Source organism: Buceros rhinoceros, unplaced genomic scaffold, assembly GCF_000710305.1.
Source record: "Buceros rhinoceros silvestris isolate BGI_N320 unplaced genomic scaffold, ASM71030v1 scaffold13287, whole genome shotgun sequence".
Taxonomy (NCBI): Eukaryota; Metazoa; Chordata; class Aves; order Bucerotiformes; family Bucerotidae; genus Buceros; species Buceros rhinoceros.
This window is the reverse complement of record NW_010420554.1, coordinates 13,455-36,123: the sequence shown is the minus strand read 5'-3', so window position 1 is coordinate 36,123 and position 22,669 is coordinate 13,455. Positions and strand designations below refer to the sequence as shown.

Sequence of the window (22,669 nt, the reverse complement as noted above, 5' to 3'; positions counted from 1 at the left end):
CCAGACCACACAAAATAGTTTGTAATTAAAAAAAAAAAAAAAAAAAAAGAAGAAAAAGGGAAGTTGAAAGCTTACATGACTTAAAAATGTGTAGCTATCAATTGTACATGCTCAGGGCACATTAGGCATGAATTTTTCATGAGAATTTTCTTGGAGAACATTTATTCTCATTATGCAATGGCACGATAAACCAGTTCCTTCCGAAGAAACTTTACTGAAACTAAATCTTGTGATAGCACAGCTGTGGTCTAGACTGGGTGCCAGTATTAGCAAAACTATGAGAACCTGAGATAGATTTACTAACTGCCAAGACCCACTGAAGCTTTAAAGTGCTGCAGATGCATCCCTGGTTGGAGCTAAGGAGAAGCATGTGCGTGTGTGCACGTGAAGCATGTGCATTTCCACTCCTGCTAGAGGGAATAACCCACTCACAAATACAGACAGCTTAAGTCCAGTGTCTACCTCTACCCCTTTGCATCCTTTTATCAACGTTCTCTCTCTAACATTAATCTATACCATACAAAATAGCGCGCCAGAAGCGCAGGAAGGGGTTACGGACTTTTGCAGTTTTTTTTTTCAGCTGCCTGCAAAGTGTCAACTACCTGTAACCCTGATACAGAGGGCACTAAGCATGTTGACAGTGACCTTACCTGCAAAGGAATGTGAGACTGCTATGCCTCTGAAGAACCGGTTTGTTTCAATGATCCGTTAGCACATGCCATACATTTAAAATTCCTGAATTGTCTTCAGTTCTCAAACATTGCCCTGAACTGAAATCAGAACCTGAGGGAAGATTTTATCCGGGGCATTGGCACAGAAAATACTGATAATGCCTGACGCCAAGTCCTTGTGTCCTAATAACCTTTCAAATTTGAAAAGTAGGTTCCTATCTACCTTTTTTTGTCACACCCCAGCAAAATAAACAGAGTTAAGGATTGTTTACCTTAGTATTCATTCCCTTTGACTCGATATTTTACTATTCACTTTGACTCAGTATTGTACCATGAAGGACAGATCCTTGCAGAAAGGAATGTTCAATTGTTTTAAAGGAAACTTATTGCATTTAAAATAAATATTCACGTTAGGGAAAGTAGGCAATAGAAATCTCTTATTAAAGAGCTCTTCACTTAAAGCAAGAGATTCCAATAGTCTGTACACGCATATATATATATATAAACACATTCTCTCAACAATACATGGCTTATAGGCTATACCCCTCCACCACATTTACATTTATTTTTTTTACTGTTGCTCGGCCTTTTCCTTAATAAATGAAAAACAAGTATTTGAGCTCAAAACCCACTTCTTATTCCTTTCTCAGTAGTACTGATGTCTCCACTATAAGGACAGCAGGTGACAAATCAAGTCATGTACATGTGTTTATGTCAGAAGTCTTATTTTTTCATGTTTAGGTCAATGTACAAAATTATAAGCTAATTCTGTAAAAATCATAAAAGTGAACAGGATGGTTTCCTTCGCTGTTCACTTATTACTTCCAGCAATCCACTTGAAAACAGTTCTACATTGTTACGATTTCACATAGTCATGAAAAAAGCTTTTGTGTCTCCAGAATATCAATCCACCACTAGAAAGCATGAAGAGGCAGATTTATGCTCACCACTTCTCTGACTTTTTACTGGGAGCCGTTTTGCAGCCTCACATCAGACCAGCAGCTTGTGAGTTGAGAGCAAGACGAACAAACAAGAAGGAATCTCTCGTAAGCTGATGGCAAGAGGACAAGAGTGACTCATAATGTTTTTCCGCTTTAAACCTGCTTGAAAAATTTCAGGTTTCCCAGCTTGACATGGAAGACAATGCTACGGAGGTCATGTTCCTCTGAGAGGACTGAGAAACAGGAAACAGCAAGGGAGGAAAGTGCTGACATCCTGCAGTCTAGAAAAAGGTGTAGATAGTATATAGAATCAGAAATAAATGGAGAAGGCAGGCAGTCCAATGAATGGTCCAAGGAAGGAAGAGGAAGAGACAAATAAATAATAATAATAAGAATGAAGAAGAAGAGGTAGAGGAAAATATTCCTTGAAACACAGGGCATGATTCTGGGCTGGTATTCATCAGTTAAGCTTCATTGACACCCGTTGGACTACGCCCAATGACACTAATTCCTGGTCTGGCTGACCATGGGCAATAGAAAAAGCAAAGCTTAATGAACAGCAATGAAAAATACATAGGTGCTGAGTATAGGATGAATCTGCTGAATCTGCAGGTCTGAGTGTAAACTTCATTCTCTGAATTTCAACTAGCTTTTCTTTTCCTGGCCCTAAGTGAACACTCCAGTTCTCAGTATCGTGATCCTCAAAGGCAGTCAGGATACATCTACCCCAGAGCCACATCACACGCACAACTTAAACAAATTGAAATAAAACCCCTGACTTTTCTACATCATAAAAAAAGTACTGCAACGGACATCGACTGCTATTCTGACAGGAGTTTCACAGAGCATCTTCCTGCAGTAATCCCCTTCCCTGATGTGTCTGACTTTCAGGAGACCCTCCGGAAACTTTTCTCTGTTGTACCTGTTAGCCTAATGGCAGCTTAATTATTTTTGGTCTCTAAGCTGAGTTGAACCTGATGCAAAAAAATAATACGACAAAGAAAAAAGAAAGCAAGGAGTTTGCAGAATTCTTAAAATCTCAACAGAAAATGTTAAGGCTGGGCAGAGCCCCTGAGATGGTGGCAGGTCAGCGATCAGGGTTGAGATCCGAGTCTCCATGCTCCCTGCTCTCTTTAGGTGTCTGCTGTAAATCAGAGCTCCCACCACAGCCATCAAACCTCCCGTGCTTTAGTTCACTCATCTGTCAAATGGGTGTAATTTTTTTCCACCTCATAGTATTGCTATGAAACTTTGTAAAATTCAGGCTGCCTCAAACAACGAGAAGACAGATAAAAATGTCTAAAGAGTTCACACTTGAGGGCAAAACTTTCACATACCCCCAGCTCAGTCAAACTTTTGGGACACACTGAGAGCCTGTTTGAGCAAAATCAGAACAGGGGAAATTAAACAGATGGAGGAACACCCTCTTAACTTACATAACTTTTTAAAAGGCTGTGAAAAAGCTTTGGACAAATTGATCAACAAAAGGTTTTGAATGACTCAGGCACTGTGAACAAGAGGAAGAAGGAAACTGTCTGCTGCCTGTTGTGCTACTTCTGTGCAACATCATCTTTACAGGCTCAGACTCAGGAAGCTGCAGCCAGCAAATCTATGGGAGGCAAGCTTGCTCTTCTGACCAGTTTATCTCTCTCCATTAGAATCTGTAGCTCATTACATGATTTTGGCTACTGCATTACTGGGGGCTACCATTGTCAGCAAGGGTTAGTTTTCCGAAAAGGCAGCCATCGTGTAACACCATGAAAATGAGTATTACAAGCTTATGCTCTGAACGCACTTGCTGCATCCAGACTTTGAAAACAAGTGTTGCATCAGAGAAGGAAAGATAATAAGAAACATCAAGCAACCTCATGGCACATTAGATGCATGTGGAGCACATTAATCATCTGAATAAGCCACACTGAAGTCTGAAGTGCCTTTTCACGACAGTAACTTAGATCTCTCTCAACAAAAACGTATCCTATCTTCATTGCAAGCAGCTGAAAAAAAATCCTATTGGTGCTCATGGATGTTTAATGTACCCAAGTTTGAACCAGACATTTAAATATTTTTATAACACCGAGAGCAATAAAAAAACCCATGCATAATCTTTTGGTTGTGCAATCTGTGTGTACTTTGACCAGAAGCTTTTGTACTGTAAGCAGTAGGTGGCATGCTTAAAAAATAAATACTAATCTCTGGAAAATGTTCTCATGCTGTTTTATTACTGTTCTTAAAACTCAGATGGAAAACAATCTACCCAAGGATAACCAGAAAATATTGAAAGCTCGGGTTATTTAGATATAGCTGAAATGAGTAAAGTAATTACAGTAAAACTCTAGGGTGACTTGAAAAATTAGGACTGAATCCTGCCCTACCGCAAAGGGGATAATTGAAGCCGAACTCTAACCCCAAATTCCTGAACTGCACAGGCAAAAAGTATCATCAGTATTACCCTTGTCAAATATGCAAATGAGATTACAGTATGTCCAGGTAAATTATCCCCCAGGTTTCTGTCTGGGAAGACAAGGTGTGCAGTACTCTTCTCTTGTAGCTCTGCTGTCTACCATTAAAGACTCGCTCCTTACCCTAAATCGTCTTGTTGTAGAGAGGGGGAGAAGACGTCCCTTTGGGTGGACTTAACCAAGCTAGCAATTTTCGTTAAGTGCTTTGGGGGGCTTCACGTTGAAAAGCATAGAGAAACCAGGAGATCTTTACAATTTCAAAAGTGGGTGGAATGCTGCGAGAACAATGTCTGTCCCTGGGATTTATTTTGTTAGCTATATGGGCGAGCAAGGGAGAAAAGCAATGTATTAACTCTGGGCATGGACCAGCCCCTGTGAACTTCGTACTTTTGTCTGGGGGCACTAAGGAAAACTCCATTTTGTTCACATTAATGTGAAAAAATGGCACAGCTGCCTATACCGTCCTATGGCATGGCTACGAGGTGAAGACCACTGGGGTTTCGAAGCTTTATACTTCTGTTATTCTTCAGCTGCTTTGAGGAACTGATTTATTACTGAGGCTATAGAGAAGGAAGAGAGGAAAAGCTAAACATTTTGTGTGCTCTGTGTCTGGCAAGACATAAAACACTCTGATTTCAACCATGAGACAGGTCACTGACAGTGACAGACATGGCTGGCAACATCTCAGTTCAGCAGCAGTAACTCATCATCTGAGCTGAGTGTAATTGTCAGCAGGTGTCAAGTCCCATTGTCTCTGGCTGTGGGGCTCCAGGCTCCCAAGGAAATTATCACATGAAATTCTCCTATTCGATGAGGTTTTTGCATTTGCTGGGACAAACCGACACCAAAGCAAACCCCCTCTGCATTCCTTTTGACAGTTAATATCTCTGTTAAACCCTCCTGAGTCTCACAGAAAGCAGGGAATAGAGAAAACAAGTTTCTCCTCTCAGTGGCTGAAACTTGATCACTTTTATCTTAAAGGACTGAGAAACGCAGTAACTTACATTGCACCAGTTTCTTTTGAGGAAGACCTTGGAAGCTATCAATGTCCTGTGCCCTACTCAGGAAGAATAATGCCTCCCCTCCAACTAACTAGAAAGCAGAAAATGATCCTCATCTTCAGTGTAATGCAGAAGATAAGGCAATGAATATATCAAGTATCCAGAACTGCAGTTTATGGATTTGATCTATAATGGATCCTGTGCTGATGCTCAGAAAAGGATTAACAAATCTTAAGAACAACCTGAGGTATGTTAATGTTTTTAAGAAACCACAGGTGTATATGTGAGGCCACATGGATCACTTAAAACCAAGAAGCTAATCAAAGTAAAAAATGAAATTACTCTTGCAGAATTACTAAGTTGCTGAATATCAATATTATGATTTCATGAAAATTTCAGATTTTCAATACATTTTTATTATCAACTATCACTGCTCTACATTAACAATCCTATATTATTGGAAATGTGTATGTCTTTATCTAATCTTTAGTAGAATTTTCCTTCAATTAACATTAGATGTTTAGAGAGCATTTAATTTTTAGTAGAATTTTCCTTCAATTAACATTAGATGTTTAGAGAGCATTTTAAAACAATGGCATCACTATACAAAAAAAATGTATGTTCATTTCAAAGATCTGTACTAGCCTACCAAGCTGTTACTCTGGCTAAACATAGTGATTTGGCAAGGAATAAAACTAATAAAAAACCAAACCTTCTCTATGACTAAGTGTTCTTCTGGAGTTGAATAACAGTAGTAGGGACACTATCTGCTAACACTTCTGATATTTCTACAGTAGTGTACAAAGACTCTTTACTTCTTTAGAAAAGGAGGAAAACGACCCTAGGGGGTTCCAAAGTCAAGAACTGTAGCTGCAATAACAGCTGGGGAGGGCGGGGTGTGGCGAGGGACGACACATACATGCACACGCACCTAAAGAAGAAAGCCCTGTCCTAATTGGTAATGTCCAGTGATTCTGCAAGATCTTCAAGAACATCTTAAAACTCATTTATCAACTGCTAGCCAAGAAAACAGAAATATCCAGATCAAAACCTGATGAAATTCCTAAAGTAATTCTCTGCCTGGCACTTCTACCCTGACTATGACTTGTAGTATACTAAGCATTCACCATACAGTAGATGGTGACCTGGTAAAGGTTTGACACAAGAACATGAACAAAGCGTTTCTGTTTTCCTATTTCCTTTCATTGAACTGCAGAAGCCTGCAGGTTGGAAAGGGCCTTTAAAAGTCATGGTCCAGCCCTCACTCAAAGCAGGCCCAATTAGAACAGGCTGGGTTTTGAATCCTTTGAGCCTCTGAGGATGGAGAACTCACAGTCTCTCTGGGCCCTTGTTCCAATATTTGATCAAGCTGACAGTGAAAACCTTTTCCTTTATATCTAATTGCAATGTCCCACATTGCAACTTGTGTCCAGTCTCTCACGCCCTGACACTGAGCACCTTGAGAAGAGCCCAGATCCATTTTTTTCCCACTAGGTAGCTATATTCTCCCATTACATAGCTGTCAACAACAGCAAGATCTCCCTTCAGCTTTCTCTGAATAAACCCATTTCTCTCAGCTACTTCTCATACATCCCATGCTACAGTCCCTGAACTGATCTTGTTCCATTAGGTCAATGTTTTCATTGTACTGGGAAGACCACAACTGGACATGGTACTTCTGACAGGAGCTGAATACAGGGGAAGAGTCCCTTCCAGCAGCCCGCTGGCTGGATACCCTTCTGCTGATACAGAACAGTATGCAGTTGGCCTCCTTTGGCACAAGGGTGCCCTGCTGATTTTGATGGTTGGGGTGGTTTTTCTGAGAAGAGTGAAGAGAGTTCCTTTTAATCCTGCCCCTATAGAAGCCTGACATTCTTCAGAGATTTTTTAGCACCAGCTTCCTAAATCTATTATAACAGGATGGTTGTTCCCAGCCCCATGTGATATTGTTGGCAGGCATGGTTATTCTACAAGCAGAAAACAACCAGGACCCCAATAATATGTGAACCATAAAAGCAATGCAACCGATCTCTGTAATTATTTTCTTATGTTCAGAGATATATTTGTTCTCTTGGAGTTCTTTTCCTTTGTTCTACTTGAAACCATCTGTAGTGAAAAAAGATTAGCCTTTGTGCCTATCAACCTATAATGCCCTGTTAAGCCAGTGGGAGTTTCAGATGTGAATGAATCCTAGGGTTTAGCCAGAGTATTGCTTTGCTTGTCTGCTTCAATCAGTGGAGTCCGATTCAAACCTGAATATTTTAAAAAATCAAAATTATAAGTATGAGAATCACTTGACCTGTTCCCTGCAGACTTCAGAAGTGTAACACCAGATTCAAATTTAGAATAACTAAAACCAAAATGCAGGTTATATTAGACAGCAATCATTTTAGATTACTTGGATCAAACTCTCTGTGTCCACTACTGCTAGGACTCCAAGCATTTGTTTCTTTTTCGCTGTTAAATACTGCCATTTTTTGACTTTTTTTTTTTTTTGGATGGAGTTATTATTTCTGTCTTTGTAACATCTTGATCAGATTGAGTGCTTCTTCAGAAATATCTTACCCAGCATGTATTAAATAATGATGATGAGAGTATACCAAACAATATGAAGCCAGATTTTGGTATTTTCACTCACGTTAGAGAGCATCAAATTGTTATGTGAAATCATATTGTAGACAAAACATATTCAAAGAGAAGTATTATAATTTAGATCAAATACGATATACACTAGTGTTGATTTCTGTCTCAAATAAAATTCATATCAAGACATTGTATCTCTTGCATACAATTAACCTCTATTGTAAACATAAAAATGAACAGAAAGTGTAAAGAACCTAATTTATGGATTTCTGTCCATAGAAGATAGTTCGTAGAGAGCAAATACATTTAAATAAGCCTTTCTTAAAGCTGTAAATTGAACAAATTGGATTTGATTGCAAATGATAACACAATGCAAGAAAATGGCTGTTGCTGAGTTTGTCTTACCTGTTCCAAGAAACAAGACATGATATTTTCCATCAGCAGCATTCACTCGATCCACAGCAATCTTTGTGTACTTGTAGTCGGCTCCTATCCGGATAATTAATGGCCTCTTGTGTATTGGGTAAATGGGATTAAACATCAAAGGGTGATTCCTGATGAAGGTCACAACATCGTCTGGAAACTCTTTGGTTGTCCGCATGTTAGGTGTGAAGGCTCCTCCTGGACACTGTAAGAAACATGCATGGTAATGCTTAACTATGCTTACCATCCTTCAGAGAGTTTTCATCTCCAAGTCATTGACAAATATTGACAGAGAGTTGACAAAGTAAGTTCCCGAAAGAGTACTTCAGACTCTGACTGAAAGTAATTATGTTCCAGTATCGGGAATGAAGTGCTTGAACAGCTACTCTTTGAACTCCCGTCAGTTCCGATAAAGCAAACACAAACGTATTTTTGCACTTTCGTCACCCGGCTTGAGGGAAGAGATCCATACTTCTGGACCTATTTCCACATTTTTAATGCTTCCAAATTGCTTGGGTTTTTTTTTAAAAAAAAAACAACCAAGCAATTAGTATGGGAAGATACCAAACTTTTGCAGCTGGTTTGTCATAGAAATAGTAGAAAGGCAAAAGGTAAAATCTGAAACTTTACTATAATTTGGCCGGTGTTTCTCTAGTCATTACATTGACTATGAGATGGTGAAAGGGCCTGTCTCTCATCTTCAGCTGAAAAAGCAATAACATGAAGTTGATGAGGAGGTCCCTTGACAACTCATTTGAGTTATCTGAAAAGGTTGACCGTTCACAGGATCTTGTCTACTCTTTCTCCCACAGCTGAGAAATAACAGAGGTCCATGAATATACTGGATGCCTCTTTAAATGTAATGAAGAACCGCCCAAATAATCAGCCCTGAGGCATTCTGCACCTCATGAGGAAATAAATGCAATCTTAGAAAACTCAAGTATTTACTGAGAGTTAAACTAAAAGAAGATTGTGGGAAGAAATCAGCTACCATTACCTCACTTCTTACTGCAGCTCCTGTGCTTTTATTCCCGCCCCCTCCTCCCCACCCCCCCACCAGATTTCTGAGCTATGAAACTCTCCTCAGAGTATTGGAGCTATTCAAAAATATTTCAAGACAGTATTTTCCTAAATGGAAGATGTTGATATGTTCAATACAACGCATTTCATGGAAACTTGTTTATTTTGATGAGGACCATTCTTACATCTAGGATGGAATTTCTGGTCAAAACCACAGACACAAAAATAGCTAGTGGTGTACGGAGAGATTTACCTCACCTGACTTCTACTGTCTCAAAATCAGGCATTTAATCTTAGCTCGCCATCTAGGTTTCCTTTGTAGCCAGTAATTCAGAATAGACATCCTGCTTTTAGATGTCTAAAATTACATAAAATGAATCATTGACCGAGACAGTAGGAAACTCTCTGGGGATATATGAGTCATGTGTCCAAACTACCTGATGCAAACAAATGTTAGAATCTGAGTCTCCACCTCCCAGGGGATCCCTCTAATCCAGCAGGAGTGCCCATCCTAACCTCACTGCTAAAAGCTGTTCTATCTTATGCACCTAATAAACTATTCGTAGGGCAATACCAGGAACCAAGTAGAGAGGGGACTGCAGTCTAATTCCAGGCTTTAGAATCATCTTCTGGATCAAGTAGGATTTAATTATTTATACAAACTAGAACAGCTCTAAAAGAAACTGCTTTAAAAGAACAGCTTTAAAAGAAACTGCTCTGGCATCGGTTACCTACAGGAAGAAGAATTGGAACTCATCTCAGATATGGGCCTCTTTTCTCATCAGACATCCTTGACAATTGATTTTTCTGGACTCTTATTTATCCTGAGGGGTTTTGTTTGCTTCTCATGACACTACATGCCAGCCCTCTAAGATTGCTCACAAAACTGAATTATCTTCTTTGCTCTACTCCTTCCCTCTGTGGCATTTTTAGCCAGTCCTTCAGGAAATGTATGGAGCTATCGGCTATACTTAGCAACAAAAGCTGAAAAAAGAACTGCATTCATAAATCTGCGAGCTATTAGCAAGATTATTCTACTTGGTAGTGTTCTGCCAGACCCCAGTTCCTCTCCAGAGGGACTTCTGTTTCACGAGCAGTTCAAATTAAACTTTTCTGTCCTGCATAGCTCAGTTGAAGTCTTCCTCTGATACTTTCTATCCTTCCATTCTTCAATTGAAGATCATAAGACCTTTGTTGGTCCTGCAAAAATGTCTGTGCTATGGTTCACCCCAGTATGACCCCAAAAACTTACATCATGTCGTTGTTCTGAGCAAAGCTTTAACAAACATCTTTAATCAATTAATTCTTTTGCTATCCCTTTATAAACCAATGACAAGCAAAGGATGTTATTGAAGAACCCTATAAACTCTCCCTTTCCTGAAGGGATTGAACGTATATCCTGCACACCTCATTCAAGGATTTGACTAAATGATACTTATGTTCACAGTTGGTCACTATGCAGTTAGACTGCAGAGAGAAACACAATTCGTTAATGTACATTCCCCAATATGCTGTAGGTACAAAACCTATTTCTGTAAACTCTGAAAAATGGAAACTATCCTCAAACATCACTGAATTTAGTAGCAAGCTGCCAGTCCTGTAATTTTTTCCCCTTTCTTTTTCCATAAGTAAGTTTTGCTTGTGGAGAAATAAGAAACCATTGGTATTTAAGTGAAGGGCAGCCAGACACTGCGGAGTTGATTATGGCCAAATGAACGTATTGCTTTATTTAATTCTACTGAAGCCATACTGAAGCCTTTTCATTGTTTATCCAATGTACTGCAACACAGTGAACATTCATTGCTGTCCACAGGTTTAGTATGAAAATCTCTTTAGGCAACTGTAAAGTAAGATTTTCCTTCTTTATAAAGTCATATGAAAAGGCATCCCTGTCTAGTCCAGCGTCCCAGAAGTTGCAAAATCCCTGTGTTCCAGAGGAAAGAGGCTCATGCCCCATAGTTCGCAAGCATGGCTATTCAAAGTTAACCCTTTGAACACAAATCCTGAGCAGAAAAAAATCCCCACACCCTAATTTTTATAGATGCCTTGACATAAGTAAAAAATAGAGTTTTTGTCATGCATTTAAAAGTGGAACTTTTTGGCAGTGAAATAAAAGCAAAGTCAAACAACTTCCAGCCTAGAAAATATAACTTTAAGTTACTGTGTTGTGGCTGAGTTGTGAGCAAGTGCAGAAAAGCCAGTGATCAGAAAACCAGCAATGATCATCTTACAATAATCTATTTTGGCTTTATTTTTTTTCCTGTAAGCTATGATCTACAAATTTGATTTCAAATTCAGAGGTCATTGGAAGATCTGAAAAACACAGATAATTTCTGTCACCATGTTAAATCCAAAGCTGAACTTTCTTTTTCCCTTTCCATTGTGCTACCCAATTTCTTTAGGCTCATCTGGAATACCTCATAAGCCTCCATGAGGCGAACCAAGAATAACATGGCAGTGGTTGAGGAAACATATATAAACACAATATTCTGAAACAGGAAGAAACTCCAAAATGTGACTAATCACAAGAGTGTGAAACTTCCTGTTTAAATGGGCCATTTATTTTCTTTTTCTTTTCTTTTCCTTTTGTTTTTGTTTTTGGTAAAGTTTAAGCTTAAAGCCTCAGTGAACTCATGAGATTAGAGCTATATTAATTAATTGCAAATGAAAACAATGGTAACATCAGACCTTAGTGGAATGTCAGGTATTGATTAACTAATTCTAGAGATCTGGGAACATAAAGTCCTAAATCTTACAGCCAGTAATAACTGCACTAAAATGTCATGAAGAATTGTGTGAACAGGGAGAGCTACTCCATGTACCTAAGCATTGGAATATGAGAGAGAAAGAGAGAAAGAAAAAGATCTACAGTACAAGATGAATATGAATGAAATAGTGATATGGTTGAAAGTTCTTGCAGTGACTTGCAAAATTAAAAAACAGTTTAATTCCCTGTGGTAATTGGAAAAGCAACAAAGTGTTCATCTAAAAAAATTACAACTACATCATTAAAAGACAATTTATGATTCAGTGCATACTTGTTTAATTGATACATAAGAAATTGTAAGAATACTTCATAGGAGTCAGTAAAAGTCCACACTACCATACTTCATTTAGCAAATACAGATTTAGAGAAGATTCCAGAGAAAGTTCACACATTCTTCTTTGAAGCTGGAAATATTAGACTTCATACTTATGCTAAATCTGATTTATGAATAGTGCATATAAGTAAATAAATAAATGAAGACAAAAGTGCACCAACAGACATTTTTATAAACCATAAATGTGAAAGGAAGAAAAACCAAAGTATTTTGTTTAAATTCTTTCATGAGACACTTTTGTAAAACTTGGAATCAGAGCTAGCTCTAATGGCGTACAGAATTTATTGGACGATTATTACTACCCCTGATACAATTGAAAAAGTCACGAAAAATTTTCAAGGCATGCAAAAAGCATTCTGAACAAGGACTACTATAAACTGATTGGCATGAAAACTCATCTATTTCTACATCTCTCTTCTAAGGTTTAGTACCTGACAGGGTATTAGACTTAGTCAAGTGACAAGTCCCAGAAGCCTTGTTCCCTTCTGACATCTCCCAAGCATTCCAGTAGAGCTGCAAAACCTTAGAGAGCTATGGAAAATTCATACAGGCTGAAGACAGACTTACAGATGTTTGAATCCAGACTGCAGAACAATTGCTGTATTTGTATGCTTATTTACTTAGCTATCTTTTGTTCAAACATACATGCAAAATGTAAATGTACACGTAAACCAGCTGACTGTCATCTAATGAAATAATTCTTACCACCTTTTCAGCAGAAAGATCAAGAGTGATTAACATGTTGCATGACTTTTAATTTCAAGATACTACGTGACTGTATGGCAAGCTGAGAAGCAAATAAAATTGTTCTGAACTGTAAATAAATGTCATAGTCACATATAGTCCATTCTCCTGGAAGAGATAATATTGATTTATGTATTAAACAAAGACAAATAATTGGCGAGCCTGCATAAACATCTTTGTACTTACGGTGCCAGGTCGCGGGTATGGAATTCTGCCCTGATATGGAATCAGCTGGTGGTTTGGGCCCTCCTTGTGTGCAAAGGGCCCATTGAACACAGTCTGGATGTCAGATAGATGATACACACACACGGCTGAGCCTTTAAATATGGAGCTGGAAGACAGCAGGGGAAAGTTAGTATTGCAATCTACCAACCTTTGTACAGCTTTTCCATTTTGCATGGTCCAATGTGTGGAATGGTCCAATGATGACAGATACGTCTAAAATAATACATTAAATGCAATTTAATGCTTCTATAGCACGGATATAGTGCATTTAAAATCAACTAATCTAGCTTCCCAGTATACACCATTGCTCCTTAAGACCTACCACCTTATTGATAAGTGAAGTGAAAAAGAGGGAGGAGGGTACTATCCAACTGGTGGAATAACAATATTTCCTAATGTTGAATAGAAAAGAAACATAATCTGGCCCAAGTTAAATCAATGGCAAAAATATTGCTGACTTCAGTGAGACAAGGCTTTTATAAACTTCATACTGCCAAGCTCAGCACAGGTTTCCAGAACTCCCTACCAGTATATTAACCACAAGACCTCCGTGAGCCTCATAAAATACACTGCTAAAATATTAATCAAAACAACCAGTGCAATTACAATTGGTTAAATTATTACAACCAGTACCCAGCTTTTCTAAGCAAAATGGGGACAGGTTGTGGCTGTGAAGAAATTACTTCCATACAGTCCTCAAATCCACCCACAAAACTGGACTTACAAAGACCGTTGAAGAGGGTGGAAGTTTGATGCTTCTTGAGGAGAAAGAACCTTGAGTGTCACAGGCATGTTCTTTCCACCACTCTGGGATCAGCAATGATCTCAGACACCACAAACTTTGAATGCCCTTCATCACACTGTGATGACGAAGGGCACTAGAGGAATAATTTCCAAAGTGATGCTAAGGCTGACTGCAGTTAATTAACTTCTTTTTTTCTCTCATTGTCCGTAAATTTTGAGATATTTATCTTAACCAAATGGAAACTCCAGACAGTCTAAAATCTGCCTGATGTTAGCTGTAGGACAAAGATAATCCAACTAACTCTCTGTTTTCAATTGAAGAAGAAAAAAAAATGCCAGGAAAAACCCTGAAAACATTACAAGCAAAGTGCAGTCCACGTTGCTTTCAGCTATATATGGATTAGCAGAAGGAACCTTTTAGATGGATTACGGATTACTGTGGACATTTGAGTAGGTATTAATAGGTTTTAATAAATAAGTCTTTATGGATGTTTTACGTTAGATATAAGGCAGATTATGCCACTAAAATAATTTGCTTCAATATTACTCATTTTCCTTTTTTATGATGTAGATAAAAATACTAATTCTTATTATTTGCTACAATGTTTCTCTCTTGTTACTGTCATGAGTTGGAGGTCCACAGAGGTGAAGATAAAGGAACCGTTAAGGAGCAACAGTACTTATGATTGCTGTATTTGGCTAGTAACACATTCAATTTATAGTTGAACAAAGAAAAAGGAAGCATAGACCATGTGGTCCACGATTACAGAACTGCCTGAGTGTAAAAACTTCAATAGAGACAGAAAACATCTTAAGAGCCAGGAAAAAGTAGTTTGCTCTTTGTTGTCACCTTATATGGTGCTGTGATTCAAACCTCACTTCCAGTGCAGGAATACCAGGAGAATTAGGTAAAAGTGTTTCTCGTTCAGGCATGTTGCATCCACAACATAATCATAAGTGTGGTTTTATTGTTAAACATACCCTCAGCATTTTCTCTTTTTGTACAGTAGGAATCATAAAATGTAGATAGCACCAGGAGTTTACAAGTTACGGGATTCTTTTTTTCACAATTAAATAGCATTAAATCATATTTTCCTGGCTGATTCTCATATTTGAGAAAGCATATTGCTGCATCCAGGAAGACAGGAAAAATTTTTTTTCATGCAAGGATTTTTTTACTGGAAATTGCCATTAAAGGAATTATTAGTAATCAGTTAAATAATTTGCTAGTTTTATCAAATGAATTAAACGAAATAAAATAAAAAAGCAGAAAACCTCCTTAAAGGTAAAATAATAGGATAAGGTATCAGAAATCAGTAAGCAGTAGCTATTTCTAGTCTATATACTACCACTCTGTGGTGAGGGCAAAAGAAAAGTGAAAAACAAAAGGGAAGGGATGGCAGAATCTGCTGGTCCACCGGTTGGTCTATCTTTGTGGAGAGTTCCAGCATAGGAAGCCATATCTAGTACTTCCACTGCATTTAGGAGCACACTGTATGTTTTCTAAACTGGACAGTAGGTGAATATTACTGACTGATAACAGCGAGCTTAAGGCTGCAAAGTGGTGATCCAATGCCATATAAGCTTGTCTTTTCACAGCCAACTGAGGCTGCCATGGGTTATTCACCATCTGTGTGATCATCTGCCAGCTGAGAGGCTGGAAACGGTTTGCATGAATTCATGTAAGAATTCCCGGTTCAATCCTTCAGGGTGCTGGATGTCCTTCAGGAGGTGTTCAGCGCTCACAGATGCCACAGGAGTTCAGTGCATTGAAGGCATTTAGTTTTCTGCTGCTGAATGGTAACAAGTGGTCCTCCACAGAAATCTTTTCCCAGTGCCAGCTGACAGTATGTCAGGGAGCAACTTACTCCAAACAGCACAGCTCTAACATGGATACCAACAGGAAGGATACTGAGACTGTTACTCCTGCATGCGAACACTGACCACAATAAAAATTGCGCAGAACAGCCTTTACCATAAACCATCACTTTCAGTTTTCATATAGAAAACTGGCAGTTCAGAAAGGTAATTTTTTTCAAATCTCCCCATTTACCTTGATGTTGTAAAAATTCCATATACAAGTGTTGTTCTGGGGTTATCTGTCTCTAAAAGAAACACATCCTCTGTAAGAAAGAAAGGGAAGAAGAAAAACCATGTTGAATACTGATAGAACCTTTATTTTCCAGTTGAATTTATCACTTTATTCTGCTGAAGTCAACAGTAGTTTTGTCTCTTGAATGGGAAAAAGCAGACATCGTCTGGATGGACTGTATGCACAAAATCTACAATTTGAACATTCAGAAACAGATTTAGAAATTAATTCTATGCCATCTAGCCTTATGCAGACAGAAGGCAAAAATTTTCAAATACGTTCAGGATCTATGTCTCACATTTCTCTCAGCTGGATCTTGTCTCAGCACAGTTCCTGTAGAGGGATGTAATCCAAAGCAGGACAATCAGGTGCACACGCTCTAGATGCCCTCACTCATTTTCAGCACAGTATGAATGACACACAGCTTCACAGGCACCGAGAATGGTAAACTTCCCAGCTCTCATTGTGTAGAGTAATAACTGACTGTGCTGTGCAAAACTGTACCTCATGACTGAACTGAATTTGCCCAACGTTACCTCTGATATCAGAGTTGGAGTTTTTTTACACTTCAGTGAAAAATACTTTAGTCTTTCACAGTTTTTCCTTACAAATAGCCATAATAAAGCTACCTCTTAAACTTATTTTACAACACACAAAAAGACTGAACTGTTTGACTTTTAAATCATCGAGTATGTTATTAAGCTTTCCCTAATTTATGTGGCTCCTTCATTCAACTCTCTCTGAATTTTTAAAGTATTCTTTTAAATACGTCAAGAGCAAAAGTCTTCACCATGCAGAGCTAGAAGTGTTACACTCCTCTGCACTATACATGAAAACAGAAGCGCGTACTTGCTCTCCCCCAGTTTTCTGCATTTCCAGCTGTGGTTCTATTCTTCCTCTTTGCTAGAGGATTGTGATGGGATCCAGGCTGAGAACATTGTCTCCTGTTCTGTATACTCCTACTTTTTGTCATGCAGAAAACTAAAAGCAGTTATCCTACTGCTTTGTTGAAGAGGAGTGGGCTGGTAAATCAAGTTCTGAAAGATAAGTTGCCGTGGCAGTGCTAAGAGGCACTTTTGAAAGCCAGTCCTCCAAGCACCTTGCAGATTCTGAGTTACAGCAAGTTAGGATCTGCTCCCAGGCCCATCAGGTTCCATCAAAACCTTGAACCAAAGCAAGTATGCCAAATAGCTGTAAAGATATAGAGTCAAAAAGACTCCAAAACCCATTTGCTAGATGAGAATCAGGAATAATGACAGGGAAAAGAAAGAGAGATTACAATGGAGAGAAGGTCAGTATCAGATGCAGCCCCAGCGTGGGGCCTATTAGCTATTTATTACTTATTAGGTATTTATTTACTAATATTTATATTCATATTCATATTTACACTAATACACATACTAAATCTTCCAATACCTGAATTTAGAACTATGGTTTTGTACATCACAGAATTTGAAACTTTCTGGTAATGTTGTTTGGCACTTAAGTATCAATATATGCATCTATTAATTCCTTAATGAAAGGAAACCTCTTGTGACTGCTATATAGATTATTCACCGAATATTTGCAGTGTTTCACATGTTGAACTGAAAATCTAAGTGCCGGAATGAATCCTGAGAAATTATATTTATTCATATTATTGCTGATGCCAGTAGCAGGATTTATTAGTACTATCTTGAACTATCAAACTGACGCCTCTACCCAGTGACTGAAAAAGAAAAAATGGTATTGTGGAAAACCTGTTTGTTACAAAGTGGAATAAGGAACAGTTTCAAAGAAATGTATGTTAAAAAACCTCCATCATAATTCTAACTAGGAGCAAAACAATAATAGACTTCAGTTACATTTTCCCTTCCAAATATGAAGCTCTACAAACATTAAATATGCACAGGATGCAAGACTGAGATGAAACTTTTAAGGGATCTTTTTGCCATACCTAGTTCATCGAAGTATGTTTCTGTTCCATCTTCATCCATTACTGAACACACAAGTCTTGCTTTCAAGAATGTTGTCCACTTGTTCACGAGACTACGCTGACCACCTGTGTCATTCTAGAAAGGAATGGAAAAGTTTTTTTTTCAGAAAAAAACACAACAAAGCTAACATTTCATTAGGCTTTCCCACATTTTACTCAGGTTAATTCGATTCATCATCCAGACAATCATGCCAGTAAATTCAACACAAAAAAGTAGATAAGCCTAAACCAAATCCCCTCATCTAAACACTCCAAATACAGGAGAAACAACTAGTTTTCTGAGCAGACTTTCTGTGCTGGGCCAACAGCCTTGGGAGGGCCAGGCAGCAGAATTTGTGCAGCAACAGTGTGAATAGGTATGATTGCAAAGGACTGTGGAAGTCCGTGTCACTTGCTGACACCTAGTCTGGAGAAGTCTATGCTATCTCTAAAAGGTCTAATAGTCCTATGAAGGGATGTTTCTTCTAGTCCTAACAGCATAACCGCATCTGACCTAGTAAGCCACGCTGGCCCATGAGGTGGATGCTCTGAACTAAATTCAGAAGCAATGGTAGCATGGGTCAAGCAAGTTTTGCACTGTTGCAAGTCCTTGCATGTGTTGGTTCAGTCTTGGCTTAGTCACAGCTTGCTCAAGATCTTTCCATCTCTCTCCAGTGCAACATGGAAACTCTAACTGCTAAACCACATGGTGCAGCACAGAAGTGATAGCTTCTGCCTCATTCGATTGGTGAACACCTTAGGCAAGAGCAGAATTTTCCAAACGGCATCGCACAATGTCACCCAAGGAAAGGGAAAAAGGAAATGTAGGAGCTAGGTAAATGTGATTTAGACGAAATACGTGTTTCAGTGGTGCTCCTGATAATCTGACTCTTTGGGTGACCTATAAGAGGTCTTTTGGAGGAGTCTTTCTTAGCACCTTTGTACTAATAGATTTGGTCAGTCTTAAAGGTGTTGATATATTAATATGACGATATGCAAGTATACAAATATGACTGGCTCAGATTTATTTTCATTAGCTTTGGGATTCTGCCACCGACTTCAGTGTATGTCTAAGCAGGCTGAAGGCCTTTCAGAAATCATCTGGGCTTCATTACAACAGTAACACCACCAAATCCAGCTATATTGTCTGAAATGTCTTCTTGTAAAATACCCAAAAAGGCCTTTGGGCACCTTCACAAAAATACAGAAAATGGACATTATGAAAGAGATCACATGTCTCATCACATTGCCAGAAAAGGAGCTTAACATGATTCCTCACACCCATGCACAACAACATCGCAATGAACCAAATTCTGAAGAAGACCCAGATTAAAGATATGGGAATACACGAACACTCACAGTTACCTTCCTGAGCCTTTCCAAAAGAAGGAATTAAAAGGGTAGCAGTAATTCCTCATTTATAATTTTTCTCTTATTAAAAAGCATCCGTTTCACCAAAGATATTAATAGCTGTTTTAATAATTTTTCATCTACAGTTGATTACAGACACAAAAAACTGAAACGGAGACAATGAGGAGTGCTGTGATCATAAATTAATTACTGCACAGGAGTAGCTGCAACTCCTGAATTTAATTTTCATGTGCATGTGTTTAAAGTTAGGCTCACACATACATAATGCAAAAGCTCAGAAAGGACAGATATTGTAAAAATAATAGTTGAAACTTCAATCAATCCATTTAAAAGCTTGGCTCTGGTATTTCTTGTATGTTTCAAAGATTTTGAGTGTGTTTTTGTGTGTGTGTGTGAAACACTTCACTGTCTTATAATTCAGTTTTCCTAAGAAGAGAATGTACCTCATATGTGCAAAGGACAGTAGGTTTGGAAATTCAACACTGGTAACTGTTCTGACTCAGTCACAGTCACAGAAATACCCAAATCCCTGAATCTCTAAATTCCTATGTCATTATAGGTATCGCCAGGTACACATAACATGTTCAGACCCTAGTGTGTTCAGTAAGAGCTCTTCTTAATTATGAATGTGGAAATTGAAACAGTGAATTTGTTCTGAATTTAAATTGAAGGGGTTTTTTATAATTTAGTCTTTCAGCTTATCATGTCACACTAGCAGCTTGTCCCAACAACCTGGCAAACAAAATGGTTCTTACTGGGCATATTCTTGCAATCATCGAATGAATTTGCTTTGTGCTGCCACTGTTGTCTGTGAGTCTCTCTTTGAAGAAGAAGTAGATTTTGGCATCATTGGGGTCAGTACCATCTGGGATAACATGAGCATCCACAAAAATAGGCTCTGAAATGAAACATTACACCAAAAAGATGAAACCAAGAGATGTACAAGCAGTTAATGATTTGACAGTTAGTGACTGCTTTAAGGAAATACTATATAACGCATAGGTATTGCTGCTGCAGGTTAAGCTATATGCTCTAGCCTCATGTCTATATATACCAGATATCACCAGGTAAATAGCTTCTTGCTGGCAGCCTTAAGTTCCTGAGTCCTCACATTATATCCCATGGCAGATTTTTAGAAAAGTGATTCAAATGCAGAAGCAGTAGTATTAGATTACTGCAGAGATTCAACGACTTGGAGGAAGAAAAGGGAAGAATCAGTTATGGGGGCACTTAAGAAAAGTCTCATTAAGGCAAAACATAAAAAAAGAACAAATGAGGTACATAAATAAGAGTTAGAAATAACTCATGGGACACAGATAAAGGAAAGCAGGGTAAGCAAATGCTTGAACAGCATTTGAATTCCTATCAGAGGTTGATAAACATAACCAAGTGTGTATGCAGAACACTGCAAAAGAGCACCAGTGAGAGAGCAACATAATTCATATCCTTAACAGCAAGCATATAATGGGCAATGGAGGAGTCCTCAAAAGACCCTCTCCTTTGTCTGAAGGAAGAAGCAGACCTCTTCCTGCATGAAGGCAGTGACTTTTCAATGATCATGCAAGACTGCTCGATCGCTTGAAATCCAGTACAAACGTTGAAACAATCCGATATAAAGGTTGGGTGCCTGGCAGAAAACACATTTAGAATGCAGCATTTTTCTATTCATATAAGCCCAATCTCAATTAATATAACAAGTGTCATGATTCTGGCTCTAAAAGGACAGGGAAATAAATTGTGCTTGTCAAGTAACCTTTTTCCTAATTCACTTTAGGGTGTACACTTCAGGATGTGCAGATAAGAATGTATAGCAAACAGAGGTAAAATTTAGAAAACATAGTTTCCCATTCATAGTGAATTTAATTTATTCTGACTGCAATCCTGTGATTTCACTGTAGTCACAGATGCACAGGAATAACAAGTCACGCTAAAAATAGTCAAGACGAAACCAAAGTAACATTATTTCGACACACCTGAAGGCTTTTTTGGAACTGCTGTGATAGTTGATCTCTAACCTTTGACATCAACCTCTGTTCACAGGGTTGACCACCATTTGAATTCAAAATATTTTAATTGGAAGGAGTCTTCTTATCAGTAAAGTCAGGGAGAATTCTCACACTGATTTCAGTGAAACCAAGAGTTAAGTGTTTGCATTCAGAAATTAGTTTTACTAGTGTGTTTTGATAATCAATTTCTTACCACTGAAACAAATGGCAATAATTGTCACCCGCTTCTCTGAGAAGGGGACTCTCTTCTGCACACATTTAGAATGCAAGTGGTGGTGAGGCTTCTGTACAGATGTTGGTCAGCCTGAATTAACTGAAATTGGTAATTCATGAGAAAAAAACTTATAATCAAGTACTCTAATTTAAGGCCATGTCTAGTGAGTTAGATGAAGAAGAACTTCTCTAGAAGTCATATTGTCTGACCACTTGGCATTTCAAAGCTTTCAATACACTTTCCCTAGAACAGTCTTAACGCAAAAAAGGCCATCAGGCGGGGTGGCCTAAAAGGTTGGCTCATGCAACCCTTTACATCTGTTCATTATCTACAGTATGTATTTACACACATTTCTTCATGGTTCAACTTCATAAATCAAATTCAGAGAACAGCTCTTCAAAAGTCGAGCTCTTCATTTTAAACCAAACAAAGCAGAATCTCTGTGAAACCCATTATAAGTTCCAGTAAAATAAAGGCATCTCACCACTCAGCCACTTGGAGTTGTGCTGATCAGTTCGTACTGCATTCCTCCTGGTCAGACTCCGAAAAATGGCTGCATCTGTCCCCATGAAATCAATATACATGCCTGAAAAAAGCTCTTCATCTGCAAAGAATTGAAATTGAGGGGAAAAAGAAAATGCATTGTTATGGCTTTTGGGAAATCCATATTTACTGATCTGCCTTTATTTTAGACTTGCCATCTCTTTATTTACACAGGAGTCTATACAGATAAATATTAGGTCATGGGAAATGGGGTTTCCCTCTGATTTACAAAGACACAATCTAGAATGCATGAGAATCAACGGATTTCTCTTGAAGACTTTAGGGAACTGCATAATTAAACTCAACAGCAGAACTGCATAGGTGGTGAACTTTTTGCTATGAAAGCTAGTTGCTCAACTTTTATTGCTAAGGATCACTGGAAAATCAGGCTAGTGTTATCAAAAAGAATCACATTCTGTTTTTTAAGTCCATACTTCAAAAAGCTTTTTTAAAATTTATTCATTTTTACAAGAGTAGACAAAATGAGTGGGCTGAATTTATTGCTGGTGTAAACTGGCAGAACATCTTTTGCAGTAAATGGATCAGTGCCAATTTTTGCCAACAGTATTGTCAA

At 38.3% G+C, this 22,669-nt stretch overlaps 1 protein-coding gene across 1 annotated transcript in view; it reads right to left on the bottom strand.

Annotated features, from left to right (window-relative positions):
• SEMA3C (sema domain, immunoglobulin domain (Ig), short basic domain, secreted, (semaphorin) 3C) overlaps positions 1-22,669 on the bottom strand; it is a 50,375-nt gene that overhangs the window by 14,498 nt on the left and 13,208 nt on the right. Inside the window, exons 4-9 of the mRNA XM_010139349.1 lie at positions 22,037-22,156; positions 20,088-20,230; positions 17,944-18,058; positions 15,969-16,038; positions 13,133-13,277; positions 8,064-8,286 (exon numbers count right to left, since the gene is read on the bottom strand). Coding sequence (XP_010137651.1) covers positions 8,064-8,286; positions 13,133-13,277; positions 15,969-16,038; positions 17,944-18,058; positions 20,088-20,230; positions 22,037-22,156 — 816 coding nt within the window. The remainder of the gene's footprint in view (positions 1-8,063; positions 8,287-13,132; positions 13,278-15,968; positions 16,039-17,943; positions 18,059-20,087; positions 20,231-22,036; positions 22,157-22,669) is intronic.